General features: G+C 43.5%; 1 protein-coding gene across 2 annotated transcripts in view; it reads left to right on the forward strand.

Annotated features, from left to right (window-relative positions):
* The first annotated feature begins 511 nt into the window (after positions 1–511).
* Positions 512–16602, forward strand: part of Dcaf12 (DDB1 and CUL4 associated factor 12) — a 39334-nt gene continuing 23243 nt past the window's right edge. The window contains exons 1-2 of one of the 2 annotated variants that reach the window (XM_004631913.2): positions 512–932; positions 2015–2269. In XM_004631913.2, coding sequence (XP_004631970.1) covers positions 855–932; positions 2015–2269 — 333 coding nt within the window. In that variant the 5' untranslated portion in view covers positions 512–854. The remainder of the gene's footprint in view (positions 933–2014; positions 2270–16602) is intronic. The other variant, XM_023716047.1, reaches the window with a different exon arrangement.

Raw genomic sequence — 16602 nt, forward strand, 5'->3', positions numbered from 1 at the left:
AAGGGACAGAGGAGTGAAGGAAGACACAGACTGGAGAACGGAGCCTGAGGGGTCTCCTGGGACCAGGAGAGGGTAGCCAAAGTCCCGCGGAGGCGGCTTGAGTTCTTTGTATCTGTCAGTTCTCTGCGAGGGGAAAGTCTGGCCATGTTAGATTCCACATTGGTAAGGGGCACCGCCCTAGGTCCCAGGAAACAATTTGTGATAGGTCCGGGGAGATGTAAGACGCCAGGTGCTTGACAGGAGGAAGTCAGTCTAAGGTAAGAACCAGTACGATACAAGAGGAACTACACTACTTCTCCCATATGTGCCAATCATCCTCACTTCCGAGCGCCGGCGGAAGGGAGGATCCGGGTCCAAGGTCGGCAGCCACAAGCCAGAATTCCTTTTTTGCTCCAGATCGTTCACCATCAGCAGCAGCAAAGCGACCGTTGGAAGAAGGGGGCGGTTGAGCAACAGTCACGAATTTTGCTAGGAGCTCGAAATCTCGCTCCGTGGGTCTCTGCGTCTCCTTGGCGACGCACTGCGAAGTGCGACTGCGCATTACTGACGTCACGCGTGCCGAGGGGGCAGGGGTGTTTTGGTTCCTTCCGCTCGCCGTCCTTATCCGAGTCTGTAGTGGGAAATCTTCTGGTTCCTGTCTTCTCTTCCCCTTTCTCGTCCCCATCCCGGTTCTCCCTCTCTCCTTCCCTACCGTCTGCTGCTTTTTTTCCTACTTCTGCCCCGGGGCGGGGCCATTTTCCGGGCCAGGCGCACCGAAGCGCGCCTCCCCGGGGCCCGGTATATGACTCGCTCTCCTACTACCCCTCGCGTCCCCCGCCCCATGAGGCTGCGGGGCCGCGGCGGCGCTGCCCACTATGGCCCGGAAAGCAGTTAGCAGGAAGCGGAAAGCGCCTGCATCGCCAGGATCTGGGAGCGATGGTCAAGGTCCGCAGGTGAGAGCTGAGGAGCCCGGTCCTGGTGTTGACGTCTAGGCACTAGATGGCGATTAGGGTCCGCAGATCCGGGTGCAGGAGTCCGAGTCCAGTGTCTCCAGAGGCGGGGCGAAAGCGGAGACTGGGCCTGGAGAGTGATTTTAGTCCCTCAAGAGTTTATTGCAGAGTTCATTGGAGAACTGGTAGGCCGGAGGGGTGAGGAGCTAAAGGGAAATTCAGCCTTCTCCCGGAGGCTTTCATGGAGGGCTAGGGCTTGTGGAGAAACCAGAGTCTTGACTCCGGAGGAAAGGGAAGCCGAAGACGAGGGAATTGGGAAAACCAACCGATCCGAAGTTACTGGTAGGGAGTGGGACATCTACCTTCCAGGGGCACCGGGAATCCGGGAAGATTGCACTTACTGAGGATGGAGCCCGGGATGGATTACCTAAACCTTCAACTGAGTCTTCTGGCATTTGGACACCAAAAAGAAACACCAATCAGTGTCATCCCTACCACCTCCTTTGGAGGGAAAGGCCTTGACCTGTATTCTCTTTAATTTCTTGTGCCTCCTTGTTGGTGTTTCAATTTTGACCTTTTCTGTTTCCGTTTCCTGTGTAGGTTTCACTATGAGCAACATCATTTCAATGCTGGAAGAGTTAAATAGGGCTTTCTGGTTTGCAATTTCTTTTTTCTTTAGTACATCTTTATTTTGCTTTGTTTTGAGACAGGGTCTTGCTATGCAGTTCAGGCCGTCCTTGAGCTCACTTTGTAGCCCAGCCCAGTCTCGAACTCTAATGATCTTACTGCCTCAGCCTCCGGAGTGCTGGGATTATAGACGTAGATTGCAGTTCTTACTGTGGTCTTTCTTTCTTGTCATGAAAATCCAGCAGGATGAGTTCTTGGTTATTTTTTATGATACAGTAGAATCTCTTGTTCTGAAAAAAGGTAGCTAAGTAACCAAAGCTCTGATTTCTTTTTTTTTTTTTTTAAATGGAAATACACTTTTTATTTATTTTTATTTATTTTTTTTTCAAAGTTTTATTGACAAAGAGATAGCAATGAGACAGTTTCAAATCTCTGATTTCTAATATTGCTTTTAACAGTTTGCCTGGGATCATTCGCTTCACAAAAGGAAAAGGCTCCCCCCAGTGAAGAGATCCTTAGTGTATTACCTGAAGAACAGGGAAGTAAGGCTACAGAATGAAACCAGCTACTGTCGAGTGTTGCATGGTTATGCAGCACAGCAACTTCCCAGTCTCCTGAAGGAGAAAGAGTTTCATCTTGGGACCCTTAATAAAGTATTTGCCTCTCAGTGGTTGAATCATAGGCAAGTGGTGTGTGGAACAAAATGCAACACGGTAAGTGTCCGGGGACTTGAGAACTTTGTCTTACATTAGTTTTATATGTTGTAGTCTAGAACCTTTCATTGCATCTTTTTCCTCTCCTTTTTTTTTCTTTTGAGGCAGGGTCTCACTATGTAGCTCAGGTTGGCCTTTGAACTTAATGTGTAGCCCAAGCTGCCTTGAACTTGTGATCCTCCTGCCTCAGCCTCTTGAGTGCTAGAATTATTAATGATTCATTCCCCTCCTTCCTGTTAAGTATCTCTTCTCACATTTTCTGCATCTTTTCTTAATTCTGCAACTTCTGATATCTTCAAGGGAGTATATGTTTTTTTTAGGTGCTTAATTGTTTCTGTCTGCCACTGTTGCTTCTGTTAATTGGAATTTGTTTTGTTTTGTTTGTTTTAATTTTGTTTTTGAGACAGGTTCTTACTATGCAGTCCAGGCTGGCCTTAAACTCACTATAGAGTCTAGCCTGGCCTAAAACTTGTGGCATTCCTTCAACCTCAGCCTCCTGAGTGCTGGGATTACAGGCATGGGTCACCATGCCCCCAGCCTGTGTGTGTGTTTGTGTGTGTGTGTTTGTGTGTGTGTGTCTGTGTTTTAAAGACATTTTAAAGAAGAAAGATTAGGTAAAAAGGACCATGAGAGCATCATTTCCGCACACATGACAGTGAAGCTAGAAATACTGTTTGCTAGCCTACAGACATAGGGTGTTTAGCATTTGGCTAAAGATGAAATTGTGTGTGTGTGACTGAGGATTGAATCCAGCACCTTGCACTGTGTTACATCTTAAGCCTCTTTATTTTTTTATTTTGAGACAGGGTTTTACTAAGTTGCCCAGACTAGCCTTGAGTTTGTGATCCTCCCACCTCAGCCTTCCAAGTAGCTGGGATTATAGTTGTGTGTTGCCATGTTCCTTTTGTGTTTTTTTTTTTTTTTTTTTCTTTTGGTGGAACCAGGGATTGAACTCAGGCCCTTGTGCTTGCCAGGCAAGCACTTTTTCTCCTGGGCCATGTCCCTGGCCCTTGTAATTTTTTTTAATGTAATAGAATCCGGAGATTGTACATGAACTATAAAGAAAGCAAGAAATATGTGTCTAATGATATATCTGAGGTGTATTTGCTCTTTGTAAAGTAGCCTTCTAAAAAGGATTGAGATGAGAGCAAAATTAAATGTGTTACAAGAGTAAGGAAAGCCAGGCATGGTGGCACATGCCTATAGACCTAGCACTTGGGAGACAAGGCAGGAGGATCGTTGTAAGTTCAAAACCAACCTGGGCTACAAAGTGAGCTCAAGGTTCAAGGCCAGCCTGAACTGGATGGCCAGACTCTGTCTCAAAAAGGCAAAAAAGTAGGGAGTAATTTTAAGAGTAACTTACAAATAATGAAGCAAAACTTTTATTAACATGCTGTCTAACATAGTTGTAGCCCAGGATAAAATAAATTCAATAGTAGATATGATTGGAACAGAAGGGTACAAAAAACATGACTACATGACAAGTAGGACCTAGAGATGGGAAATGATTAGGTCTAGGTACTCCATGTTTAATTTAGCCTCGTCCAAATCACAGCTGAGATGGATTAGAAAGGTTGCTTTAGATCAAGAAAAACCTATAGTCACATCTTTGTACCTGATGCATTATGTTGCTTTTGATACTTGATGCACGAGATGGAACTTGTTGATTTCCTTGTTTCTTGCTACCCTTTCCAGCAAAAACATTTAATTTGGTACTTGTTCGTTTTGGTACTTGTGGCCTCTCCCAGAAACAATTAACAAGTTACTGGGGTACCATTGTACTAGGAGAAATGTTGGTTTATAAAAGTCATAGGGCACCAGCCAGATAGCTCAGCTGATTAAAGCACCTACTTAGTCAGAGGCAGGGGCCAGGGGTTTGATCCCCAGCCTGCTGTGGTGGCAGCGCACACCTGTAATCCCAGCACTTGGGGAGCTGAAAAACAGGAATGATCACTACAAGTCTGCTCTGTGTAGTGAGACCCTGTAGACATTATGATAAATACATTAAAAAAACCAAAAAGCATAGGAAAAAATTCATACAGTTTTGAGGAAGGAAATAATAACCATGGTGTTTGGGGCCAAGTTTTCATTTCCTCTTTTTTTTTTTCTTTACATTTTTGGCAGTATTGAGGACTGAAACCAGAGCCTGTGCACCAGGCTACCTCACTAGCCTCCTTCTCTACCACACTCCCCCCGCTTTTTTTTGTTTTTTATTTTTAGAGACAGGACCTGACTATGTAGTTTAGGGTGGCCTCCACTCAGAGCTAAGCTCCTGTCTCAGTCTCCTGAGTACTGGGACTATTGGTGTATACCACCACATCTGTCTTTAGTTTTGTTAAATTGTCCACCAATTTTGGCTTGAACTTTGGGTCCTCCTGCCTTAATTTCCCAGAGTGTAGGGGCTACAGCATATGCCACCATTCCCTGCTTTCATTTCCTGTGTTGAAGGTTGCTTGGCTTAACACTGAAGCTTTTCAATGCTATGTAGTAGTAAACCTTCAGAAAACTTCCTTTTTCTAGTCACTCATCCTGTCTGTCCACTCATTGTTTAAGAGAACTGTCATTGTTAGAGTAGAAAAGGAATCTTCTGTTTGGGAGGGTTCATTCTGTTTCCTACATGTGCACCATGGTGTCTGGCCTAGCAAATATTGCTCACTTATAACCTGAATTGAATATCTGAATTTCCTGCTACTTAAATTTATTAAGGTGAAAACATGTTAAGTCAAAAGTCAACCTTTTTTTTTTTTTTTGGTGGTACTAGAGAGTGAATCAAAAGGTATGCTAGAAAAGAGTTCTTTCAATAAATTATATTGCCTGCCCCCCTCACCACCCTTTTTAAAGACATGGTCTCACTATATTGAGGAGGCTGACCTCAGACTTATAGTCCTATCCCAGGTTCCTGGCTCAGAATTGTAGAATCCCTTGAATGTGTAGCTGATTTTACACCATAGGGAGTAGTGAGACAAAACTCCAAAGGTTTTCAATGGTGAGTGAGGTGGGTGGTTAGAACTAACTTACTGAACACCTACCTCTGTATTCCTACATCCTGTGATATAAAGTGTTTGGAAGCAGGGAAGGTTGTTTTCTTTTTGCAGTTAGCTTGTTTCTCTTTATCTTCCAGAACCAAAGCAAAGGTTGCTTTTTTTCTCTGAGCTTTGTCACATTTGGCACATGTTCCCTGATCTGAGCCTTAGTATCTGTTAAATGGGAGTAGTAGTATCTTATGTTTGTAATGAAAAATATGGACCATTTATGAGGGATATTGAGATTCTACTATAACTTCCGGTGTCTGGAACAGAGTTGGAATGGCTCAGAATTGTAGAATCCCTTGAATGTGTAGCTGATTTTACACCATAGGGAGTAGTGAGACAAAACTCCAAAGGTTTTCAATGGTGAGTGAGGTGGGTGGTTAGAATAGTGCTTCAGAACACTTACAGCAGGCTAGTGTCATTATGTGTATCATGAGGGGTAATGAAGGGCTGAGCTAGTATAACAGCAGGGAGGTGGTAAATAGGAGAGATAGGAAGACATCTAAGAGGTGGAATGAATAAAAAGCTCAGATTTATTTTTTATGTATGTGGTACAGGGTCTCACTACACAGATCAGACTCCTAGTGATTTTCAGCCTCCCAGGTGCTGGGATTACAAGTGTGCACCACCACGCCCAGTCTCAATTGGTATATCAGTGCATTATGGAGTCAGGGCCAGCACTGTACCCCAGGGATTGAACCACAGTCCCTGCATCTGCCTAAGCAGGCACTTTAGTATGCTGAGCTATCTGGCTGGCCCAAATGCTCAGATTTAATATGTTCTTCATATTAATATATTGTTTACTACAGAATAAAGAATAAGTAAAAATTGATACTGGTGGGCCAGGCATGGTGGTACATGACTGTAATCCCAGCAATTAGAAGGCTGAGGCAGGAGGATAACAGTCTGAAGCCAGCCTGATCTACATAATGAGTCTAAGGCCAGCCTAAACTACATAGTGAGACCCTTAGAACCTAGAAGACTAGAGTTTTTGTCATATTTGGGGGAGACCTTGAGGAATAGGGCTCTTTGCTCTGGAGTATACTGTCAAAAATTCATCATATCTGTATATATATATATATATATATATACACATATATATGTGTGTGTATATATATATATATATATTTTTTTTTTTTAATTTGGTACAGGGTCTTGCTATGCAGCTCAGACATAGTGATCCTCCTGTCTCAGCCTCCCCAGCACTGGGATTACAGGTGTGTGTTGCCACGCCTGGTTTCCATTGCTGGCATGTTCAAGCATGCACACGCCCAGGGCTTCTGGGGCTTGCATGGCATGTGGTACCAGGGTTCAAACCCAGGTCCTTGCATTTGCCAGGCAGATACTTAGACTATCAAGCTACCTCCCCAGCCCCACTTGTGTATTTTAATCTTGTCTAGAAGGAGGTTAAAACTCTTTAATTAGTAACGATGAAGCAGTCACATAGCCTAGTTAAGGGGATGTTTGATTTTTTTTTATTTTATAAAATGTTCCTTTGTTTAGTTGGTTGGTCTTTATGAGACAGGGTCACACAATGTAGTTTATTCTGGCCTTGAACTCACTATGCAGCCCAGGATTGCCTCACATTCTCAGCAATCCTACTGCCTCAGCCTCCTCAGTATTAGAATTACAGTTATGCACCAACACACCTGGCTTAGTGTTGTTTTTTTCTTTTTGTATATGTATTTAGTACAGGGTCTACAGGGTCTCACTACACAGATCGGACTCGGTGGTGATCCTTCATGTTTTTCAGCCTCCCAAGTGCTAGGATTACAGGTGTGCACCACCATGCCCAGTCTCATTTGCCTCTCAGTGCACCTGGGGGGCGAGGCCGGCATAGCAGGCCAGAGATTTAACCCCCGGCCCCTGCATCTGCCTAAGCAGGCGCTTTAATCCACTGAGCTATCTGGCTGGCCCTGGTGTTCCTATTTTGTGGTTTAGACACTGTTTTGGTCTCTGTTCAGATACTATTATAGAGTGGTGCTGGTGTAGGGGTTGCAGGTATACATCAGTGGTGTGCCCTGTTTAAGCCTGGGTCCAATCTCCTCACTGCAGAAAACAAAAGAAGAGAAAGAGTAGCATTGTCTGACGATGTTTTCTGAAATTTTATGTTTTTACAAGGACACCACAGCCTACCTGATTGTATAAGACTAACTGCCTGGTATCATGGGGGCTTTTGTCTTTTTCACTGTCTCCCAAAATGATGGTCAGGGATATATTGCTGAATTTACAGGTGGACTTATGGATCATACTGAAGCAGATAAATGAGTTGACTATTGTTTGTTGTGAGATGGGAGGGAGAACTGTGAGGCAGCCTAATTTGAGAGGTGGAGTAGAATAGTAAAGTACCAGGGTTGAGAAAATCGGCTATATTATATCTTTGAGTTTACTTATTCAGATTCCTCAAGTCATAAAAGCAGAATATGAAACTCAACAAAGATGTTAATTGTGTGTGGGGGTGTGGTTTGTTTGCCTCATAATGAGGGATATTCACATACCTGACCCCTGCTCTATATATGCCTGATACATTCACTCAACCTGTTCTATACTCCTAAATTTTGTGCAGACATATGAATACATGCACTTAAATATGTGTCCATGAATTTAAAACATACTCTCAGGGCGGGGGAGATGGCTCAGTGGAATAAGTGCTTCCCTGGCAAGCACAAGGGCCTGAGTTCAATCCCTGGTTCCGCAAAAAAAAACAAACAAACATACTCTTGGATCTGGGGAGATAGCTCAGTAGAATAAGCGCTTGCCTGGCAACTGCAGGGTCCTGAGTTCAATCCTCAGTCCCGCACAAAACCCCAAAACAAACAACAAAAAACCACACTCCAGTTGACAACCACTGCAGAATTTCAAGTGATTTTAGTGATCAGATTTTAAGTGATTGCAGCCTTTTATTTCAGGGTAAGTCTGAGGCTCTCAACCCTGGATAGTGAGTAGAGAATGAGCATATTGACCTGGTTTTGTGCTTTTTATTCCTAGCCATGGCTTCAGTAGGTATTACAGTCACAGAAACAGGGTTATTTTACAAGTCTGTATATGAATGTTCTTTTTGTTGGAGCAAGATCAGTAGGTGAATGTGGTTCAAGATGAAGGGTTAAGGAGTTAGGGATATAAGCCATTGGCAGAACACATACTTAGCATGTGTAAGGTCCTTGGTTCAATTGCCAGAACCAAGGAAAAAAAAAGTTGCGTATGGTGGCACAGACTTGTAATTCTCCTGCTGAGGTAGGAGAATCACTGATTTCTTCTTCTTCTTTTAATTTTTATTTGTGTGTGTGTGTGTGTGTGTGTGTGTGGCCAGCTCAGCCCACCAGGGGGCGGGGCTGGCTGGCATGTGGTACTGGGGGATTGAACCGCGGTCTCTGCTTTGCTGAGCTTGTTTTAAGTAGGTGCTTTAGACCACTGAGCCATCTCACCAGCCCCGTATCACTGATTTCAAGGCAAGCCTAAGCTGCATAGTAAAAAACCCTGTCTCAAGCCCTGGGTTCAATTCTGAGTATTGGGGAGGGGAAATGAGAAGTTAGGCAAATAAGAGTTTTTCTTGGATATGAGTATTTCTTGCCTGAACCTTACAGGTGGATTTATTCGTACTTTATTTCCTATTCTAGGAGATGAAAGAGCCTGCCCCCAAGTTGACAGGCTGTATTCAATCCAGTAAAACTACATTTGGCTTCCTGTTGATGGTTCCTCTTGAGTGGATTAATTTGCCTTTGAGCTGTAGAGGCTACCAGGCACTTGTTAGGTACAGGTGTTCCCATTAGTTCAGTATTTTTTTGTATTGGTTTTGTGTAGTTGGGGTTTGAACCAAGGACCTCAAGTATACTAGGCAAGTGCTATATTACTGAGCCACATCCCCAGCCCAAAGCAGGCTTTTGTTTTTGAATGAGGATTTATTGAACCCAGGGACCCCACCACTGAGCTACATGCCTAACCATTTTATTTTTTGTTTTGAGACAGAATCTCACAAAATTGTTAAGTTGCCAGTTTGGCTACAAACTTGTGATCTTCCTATGTCAGCCTGCCAAGTGACTGGGATATAGGCAAATGCTACCATGTCCAGTTATAGGACGGTATTTTAATTGCAAAGATTTGTAGTAGTATGTTTGTATTTGATTACTTGGTTTGATTAGTGGGAAAATTTTTGTGGTTGTGTCTGTACTTATTAAATCTGCAAAAATCACTACATTTTCTTAAGTATAGCAAGACACTGCCTAATTTGGATTTATAATGATATAAAATCAAGTCACAGACAGACCCAGAAGATAGAGATAATAGAGTCTCAATCACTAGTCAACTGATCACAAGTTCTTTTTTTTTTTTTTTAGAAATTTTTTTTAAATTTTATTTATTTGTGGGGGGGGCACCTCAGCCCACCAGGGGGTGGGGCTGGCTGGCATGTGGTACTGGGGGATTGAACCGCGGTCTCTGTGCTTTGCTAAGCTTGTTCTAAGTAGGTGCTTTAGACCACTGAGCCATCTCATTAGCCCCTTTTTTTTTCTATTTGGTTTTTTGAAACAAATGTCTCAATGGAGTCCAGGAGGGCCTCAAGCTGGTGGCATTTCCTCCCCTCCTTGGCCTCCTGAGTGCTAGAATTATAGGCATGTGCTAACCATGCTTGGTGTCCATTTCTTTTGTGTGGTACTGGAGTTGGAGCATAGCTTTTTTTCTTTTTTTTAATGTATTTGGTACAGGGTCTCACTACGCAGCTCAGACTCAGTGATCCTGGTTTCCGCCTCCCCAGTGCTGGGATTACAGGCATGCACTACCATGCCCAGTCTCAGTGGCGGGCTCAGCGTGGACTTGGCATAGCATGTGGGACTGGGGATTGAACTTGGGTTCTTGCTGTTGCTAGGCTAGAGTTTAGGCCCATGAACACAGCTTTTTGCCCTTAGCTACATCCCAGTGTGTTTTGTTGTTGTTTAGACTGGACTTGCTAAGTAAGTCAGTAAATTACCCAGGCTATATTCAAACTTGGTATCTTCCTTCCTCCTAAAGTGCTGTGATTACGGATTGCATGCCAGCACACCTGGCTATAGTTCTCCTTTCATAATTAGGAACCAGACCAAAGAAAGAAAATGATGTGCTTGAGTTAGTAGTTCTCTTCCTCCCTCTCTCTCTTGTTCTTCCTCTTCCTCTTCCTCTTCCTCTTCCTCTTTCTTTTTTTTTTTTTTTTTGTGCAGGATGTCACTACACAGCCCAGACTTGAAGTGATCCTCCTGATTTCTGCCTCCCTAGTGCTGGGATTACAGGCGCGTGCCACCATGCCTGGACTCCAGTGTGCCCAAGGGTAGGGCCAGCGCTGCATGTGAAGCCAGGGAATGAACCCTGGCCCCTGTCCTTACCTAAGCAAGCGCTATACCGCTGGCCCTACTGACCTGTATTCTCAGGCTTTTTTTGTTTACTTTGAGACAGGGACTTGCTCAGTGGTCCAGGCTGGCCTTGAACTTGCAGTCTTCCCTCCTCAACTTGAGTAGCTGGGATTATGCCTGGCTCATAACTTGTATTACAAGAGTACTTGTCAGACTATTTTTAGTGAAATACTCCTACTAATCGGTAGAGATTTAATGGCAGAGGACTGCTCAGGATGTCTAGATCCTGTATGAAATTTCAAGAATATCTTAAATATTCTTATGCATTTTGTACTATAGTATATATCCATGATTTTTGTTTTTTAGTTGCTGTCAATAAGAAGTGTAGTTGGGGTTAAAAAATCCAAATGTTGGCATTGTCCAGAAAAATTTAACAAGTTTATAGTTGTTATAAAGTTGAACTGTTGAAACTTGTTCACTGAAATTTTTCTATTATTTTGTTTTTGTTTTTGTTTTTAATTTTCTGCAAAGCTTTATTCCAGAGGGACTCAGTCCTTCTTGGCAGCTGCCTTTCTCATGGCAGCCAGCACGTTGCTCAACTCTTGAGGCGGATGTACATCCCCACCCTTTTCTTGATGAACTTGAGGGCATGTTTGTCCTTAGAGACCTCAAGCAACTTGTCCTTAGAGACCTCACTGTTTGTAGGGGGCAAAGCCACACACCTCCCGGATTATGTCCCACATGAACTTGGTGTGTTTGGTGAGGCATCCATAACGGTGACTATGCCTCAGTTTGCTCACATTCTTAGTCACCTTCTGGCCCTTGTTGAGACCCACTGCCATGGCTACTGTTCTTCAATGGTTGCTGTGGCAGAAGCTGGTTTTGTGTTTTGAGATACGGTTTCATTATGTAGTCCAGATTAGCCTTGAACTCAGTGATCTTCCTGCCTCAGTACTGGGTTTATAGGCCTACACCACCATGCCTAACTACACAGAAATTTTGACTTACATTAATGCTTTACATCCCTGCATTAATATTGGTCCTTTTTTTTTTTTTGGCAGAACCGGGGATTGAACTCAGGCCCTTGCGCTTGCCAGGGAAGCGCTTATTCCACTGAGCCATCTCCCCGGCCCTCCCTGCATTAATATTAAAAATTCACAAACATACAATAATGGAAAAACTGCCAATGCCTGATCTGTCCTGTTTTCTGTTCCAGTCACAATCATGTGGTTGGACATCTTTTGACCCTCGGGGGGGGTGGGGAGATATCTGACACTCAGAACTACCAATAACAGGAAGAAAAGAAGGAAAAAAATTTTTTTTGTTTGTTTTATTTTTATTTTTTGGCAGAACCGGGGATTGAACTCAGGCCCTTGCGCTTGCCAGGCAAGCACTTATTCTACTGAGCCATCTTCCCCAGCCCCCAAAATTTTGAGACTGAAATGCTTTTCATCATAATGGATTTTTAAGCACATTCTCCACCTATGTTATTTGGTAGTTGGATATCTTGACAGTTGCTATCCTTGCAACATGGAGGCCTTTGCCTCCTACAGAAGATAGCTATGCTGTGCTTCTCCACCCCTCCAGTAGAGGGTGCACTCTTATTAACAACTTTTGTAGCCACTTGTTTCCTGGATGCTGTATTACCAGTGCCTTTGAGGGTGGCTGCTTTATAAAATCCATGGTGTAAGGACCTCCATGATTGTCCCACTTCTTTGGCTGGAGTTTGGCAGGCAAGAGCAGGTGCGGGCATTAAGAGAACTATGGCCTATTCATGATTTTTAAAAATGTATTTTTTTTTTTGTTTTGATTCTTCTAAGGGCGGGGAGATAGCTCAGTGGAATAAGTGCTTGCCTGGCAAGAGCAAGGTTCTGAGTTCAATCACTGAAATGATCCTATTTGTTTAGGGTTTTTTTTGGTACAGGATCTCGCTGTGCAGCTCAGACTTGTAGTGATCCTCCTGTCTCAGCTTGCCCAGCACTGGGAGTATAGGTGTGTGCCACTATGCTGGGTTTTGGTGGCCAGCTCAGCATGGCACTGGCATGGTCTGCGGCACTAGGGATTCAAACCTGGGTCCTTACACTTGCGAGGCAGGCACTTAGACAGCCGAGCTGTCTCCTCAGCCTCAATTTCGTCTTTTGCAGAACCAGGTATTGAACTCAGGCCCTTGTGCTTGCTAGGCAAGCTCTTATTCTACTGAGCTATTTCCCTGGCCCCTCGTTTAGTTTTGAGGAAGGGTTTTGCTATATAGTTCAAGTTGGCTTTAAACTCACTGTGTAGTACAGACTGGTCTTAACTAGTGGTAATACTTCTGCCTTAGCCTCCCCAGTGCTGGGATTGCATGCATATACCTATAGTCATGGTTAATTATAATTCCATGTCACAATTTAGTTTGTAGGGATTGGACCCATTTGTTTGATACAGGGCAGATAGTAGGGAAAGAGACTCTCTGACTCAGTCATTAGAAGTTTCATGGCAAGGACTAAGCAAGTTTTTCCTGCATATTTTTTCCCCTTTTGGGTTATGTTTAGTCTTTACTAATTAATAATCCGTTAATGGGGGGGGGGTGCTGGGGAGATAGCTCAGTAGAATGAGCACCTGCCTGTCAAGGCAGGGTCCTGAGTTCAGTCCTCAGTACTGAAAAAAAATCTTATTAATCACTGTTCAAAGGAGAACTGGAATTACATGCCTAACAGCCTGGTGTATTGTGAGTTTAGGGTCTGCCTGGAGTCTGTAGCCTTGGTGAAGACTGGGTGTGGTAGTGCGCACCTATAATACCAGCACTTGGGAGGCTGAAAACAAGAGAATCACTACAAGTCCGATCTGTGTAGTGAGACCTTGTAGACCCTGTATGAAATACAGAAAAAAAGAAAGTAAGTAAATTCGTTAGTTTTGGGGCCAGGGAGATAGCTCAGTGGAATAAGTGCTTGCCTGGCAAGCACAAGGTCCTGAGTTCGATCTGTGGTACCCCCCACCGCAAAAAAAAAAGATGGTCCCTGTCCTATAGCTTTGGTAATGGGTAAGCCTGGATTACTGATAGCTGAGCTTGGCTAGGAGGTACTTCATTGGCCATGTACCTAGGGAGAATAATAAGGCAGTCTAGTTCCTTTAGTTGAGTCCTGCTTTCTCTAGGTCCCTCTTCTACTTTACCAAGGTCCAAATTGTTTTTGTTTTTGTACTGGAAGTCAAACTCAGGATCTTGTGCTTGCCAGGCAGGCCTTTGTGCTACTGAGCTATATTCCCAAACCCCAAATTACTTCAGTGGCTTTCATATCACCAAGGGAATAAAAGAGTTCCATGAGGTAAGCATGATTTGTTTTACAAATACTCTGCTAGCCTGCCTGTCTCTGTCCATCATGTATTTGTCTGTACTTATTTCCATACTAGGGATTGAACCTAGGGCCTTTGTACTAAGCTTTTTTCTTTTTTTTTTTTTTTTTGGGGGAACTGGGGATTGAACTCAGACCCTTGCACTTGCCGGGTGTACTAAGCTTTATACCCAGCCCTTTTCTTACTTTGTATTTTGATACAGGCTCTTACTAAGGAGTTAAAATTGTCCAGGTTGGACTTAGATTTACAATCCTTAAATTTTTTCCTTACCCCCCCAGGCATTTGCCACTGTCTTGCTTTTCATTTTTCCTATTATTGGACCATTTTCTGTGTGTTTCTTGGTCTTGGCTTTGTCCTCTGTTCTTACTTTCTCAGTTTGAGATAGGGAATGGATTCCTCTGCTTTGATTTCATTAGTCTTTCTTGTGCCTAACTTTCAGCAGACTTAGACTGTCTACCTGCATTTCTGCATCTGACTAATATAGTTTATTTTGATGTCTAGGTGACCTACATGGATTTGCTTTCCTCCTCCATTAGTCTCTATTCTAAACTACCCAGAGTAGTTTTTGTTGTTGATGATGATGTTTGAGATAAGGTCTTATGTGCTTCATGTTGGCCTTCAACTCAGGGCATTCTTTCTGCCTCAGACTCCTGAGTGCTATGGTTATGGGTGTACCCAGCGACTCTGAGTTTTGGAAACTTTCTGAGGCTCTCCTTTTAAGCTACCTTGGTCTATAAGTACACCATTTACACGTCTCTATGTATGAACCTGGATATAAATGCAAAGATGTACTCACAGGTCTTAACATCTCTCTGAGCAACAGCTATTGCTTATTTTTGCTCCTCTGTCCTAATACAAGCTACCGGGAACCTCAGGTTTAGCTTTTGAGTCTGCCAGTTTCTGGCAGGGTTCCCAGTAGGTTAATAAGGAGCGGCCCCTTCTGGGGTGTGTCATAGAAGCTACATGAAGTCATTGGCTTCCTGTCACAGAACATGGGAGAGTCACTATGTGGCAGTTCATCTACATCCCGGTACCTTCCCTTGAAAAAGGAAGGTCTCTTTTAGATGGGACTTGGTTATTCCTTTGCAAGGGTACAGTACAGATAAAATTCTTGGTTTCTAGAGCCCTCTATAGACCCTCTGTTCTCAATTTTTCCATGTGTTTGTGACAAATGTTTTTCATACTGGACATGGTGGTGAACATCTGTAATCCCAGCACTGTGGAAGGCTGAGGCAGCAGGATTGCAAGTTCAAGCCAGCCCAAGCAACTTAGCAAAACCCTGTCTCAAAAAATTAAAGGGCTAGAGATGAAGTTTATTGTAGAAGCCCTGGATATAATCCCCAGAAGCACAAAAAGGAAGTTTTTCATTCAGTTTATCACAAAACTTAAACTCTAGCATAATAATATACTATGTCAGCAATCATATGGTAAAGCAACTCTTTGTGTCAAACCTTTTTGTTAGATCTGTGTAAAACAGATTATTTTTATTTTTGCAGTGCTATCCTAGGCAAGGACTCTCCCACTGAACTACACCACTAGCCCATAAGATTTTGTTATCCAATTGTTTGTTTGTTTATTTATTTATTTTACACAGGGTCTCACTATGTAGCTTAGGCTAGTCTTGAATTCACTATGTAGTCCAGGCTGGCCTCAAACTTGTGGCAGTCCTCCTGCCTCAACATCCTGTGTGTTGGGATTACAGGCATGTACCACAATGCTCAACTTTTATTTTTTAGCCGGGGTTGGTTGGTTGAGACAGTCTTGCTGTGTAGTCCAGGCTAGTCCTGAATTCTCTACATAGCTCAGCCTTTTTATTTTTATTTTACTTTTTTGTGGTACTGGGGATTGAATTTAGGACCATGCACTTGCCAGGCAAGCACTTATTCTACTGAGCTATCTCCCCGGCCCTTATTTTTATTTTTGAGATGGGATCTTACTATGTAATCCTGGCTATCCTTGAATTCACTGTGTAGCCCAGGCTGCAACAATCCTCCTGCCTAAGCCTACTGAGAGCTAGGATCACAGTTATGTGTTACCACATTTGGCAAAGATTTTAACTAGCCTTCAGATTCTATGGAAGAGCCAAGCATGGTGACACATGCCTGTAGTCCCAGCACTTGAGACTGAGGCAGCAGGTTTGGTGTGTTTGAGACCAACCGAGGCTACAAAGTGAGCTTAGGATCAGCCTGAACTGTGTGGTAAGACTGTCTCAAAAAGACAAAGCACACACAAAGACAAACAAAAGACAAAAGACAAAACACAGATTCTGTAGAAGAAACTCATGTCTCTCTAGGTTGTAGGTCTCAGTTTACTTTGAGTCTTACTGTACTCACTGCCCTATGATAGGTTCGGGCCCTAGTGTGAATTGCTAAAATCATTAGGGTGGTCATTTAATATGGCTGATGCCCTTAAAACAAAGGCCTATGCTGGGCTGGTGAGATGGCTCAGTGGTCTAAAGCACCTACTTAGAACAAGCTCAGCAAAGCACGAGGGACTGCGGTTCAATCCCCCAGCACCACATGCCAGCCAGCCCCGCCCCCTGGTGGGCTGAGCTGGCCACACACACAAATAAATAAATAAATAAATATTTAAAAAAAAAAACAAAGGCCTATGCTCCCAGGACCACCTCCTCCTTCTTCTCCAACTTAGTCCAGAA

Source organism: Octodon degus, unplaced genomic scaffold (assembly GCF_000260255.1).
Source record: "Octodon degus isolate 3935 unplaced genomic scaffold, OctDeg1.0 scaffold00045, whole genome shotgun sequence".
NCBI classification, from domain to species: Eukaryota; Metazoa; Chordata; class Mammalia; order Rodentia; family Octodontidae; genus Octodon; species Octodon degus.